The sequence below is a fragment of the Orycteropus afer genome, unplaced genomic scaffold (genome assembly GCF_000298275.1).
Source record: "Orycteropus afer afer isolate SDZICR_OR568_19922 unplaced genomic scaffold, OryAfe1.0 scaffold00002, whole genome shotgun sequence".
In the NCBI taxonomy this organism is placed as follows: Eukaryota; Metazoa; Chordata; class Mammalia; order Tubulidentata; family Orycteropodidae; genus Orycteropus; species Orycteropus afer.
This window is the reverse complement of record NW_006921589.1, coordinates 24,125,976-24,127,091: the sequence shown is the minus strand read 5'-3', so window position 1 is coordinate 24,127,091 and position 1,116 is coordinate 24,125,976. Positions and strand designations below refer to the sequence as shown.

Below are 1,116 nucleotides of genomic sequence, written 5' to 3'. Positions count from 1 at the left end.
CTGGGTAGCTGGCTGTGACCAAGAAGGGAGTACAACCTTGTCCCTTGTCAGCTCTACTATACACCTGGGAATTTTTACAGATCATACAAATACACTTATAGGACCATTGTCTGTCAACCCTATACATGGTCTTGGGTACACTTCCCGCTTCATAGACATACCTAATAGTTCAGCCTGTCTGCCCATCTATCCACCCATATATCCATATTTGCCTTCACTGACAATGCAGTATTGGATGTGCAAAAGGGTTCATCTTTGTGTCTATACCTCTGATCTGGGCATTTTGACTCCAAGCATCACTGGTGGTATTAATGGTTAAGCACTCAGTTGCTACCTGAAAGGTTGGTGCTTGGAACCCATCCAGCAGCTCTGTGGTCCATAAAGATTACATGCAAGCAAACACTATGGAGCAGTTCTCCTCTGCTACATGGGGTCACAATGAGTCAAAGATGATACCCTGCAACCTAAAATGATTCTGACTCCAGCAGCTGTGCTCTTAGCTGCAACCCTATACTGCCCTTGTGGCTGGTATGTGTAAGAACCAAACCAAACTTACTGCTGTTGAGTCATTTCCAACTCATAGCAACCCCTCCTTGGGTTTCCAATGAAACTACTCTATGGAAGTAGATTGTCCAATGTTCTTTCCAAGGAGTGGCTGGTGGGTTTGAACCTCCAGCCTTCTGGCTAGCAGTCAAATGCCTTAGGCACTAGGCCACCAGAACACCCAGATTATTTCTAGTTTTATTTTTGCTGAGCCCTTCCAAAGACCTTGAAAAGAAAAGAGGACTACATTATTGCATGAAACACACAGGAAATATTTTATTAGCTTCCAGATGGAGAAAAGAGTAGAGTAAAAACATTTCAATAGTAGTCTATCACTCTTCGCAGAGAGCCCACTCGGGCACTCACAGCCCCCCAGTCGTGGTACCGCCTGTATTCCCCCGGCCTCAGCAGGTATTGCCGCCCACGGTAGTTGGGCATCTCATAGAGGACCCAGCAGCCCTCCAGGACATTAAGGGAGTAGATCTCATTGAAGTGGAAGCGGTCCTGAAGCGAGGGGCAGTCCTCAGTGAACTCTACCATCTGGCCTCTGTAGTCCTCTCGGTCATAGATCCG

At 46.8% G+C, this 1,116-nt stretch overlaps 1 protein-coding gene across 1 annotated transcript in view; it reads right to left on the bottom strand.

Moving 5' to 3' along the window:
- Positions 1 to 861: 861 nt before the first annotated feature.
- The window catches only part of LOC103191823 (gamma-crystallin D), a 2,929-nt gene continuing 2,674 nt past the window's right edge, over positions 862 to 1,116 (bottom strand). Inside the window, exon 4 of the mRNA XM_042782848.1 lies at positions 862 to 1,116. This exon is cut by the window's right edge and continues 7 nt beyond it. Coding sequence (XP_042638782.1) covers positions 862 to 1,116 — 255 coding nt within the window.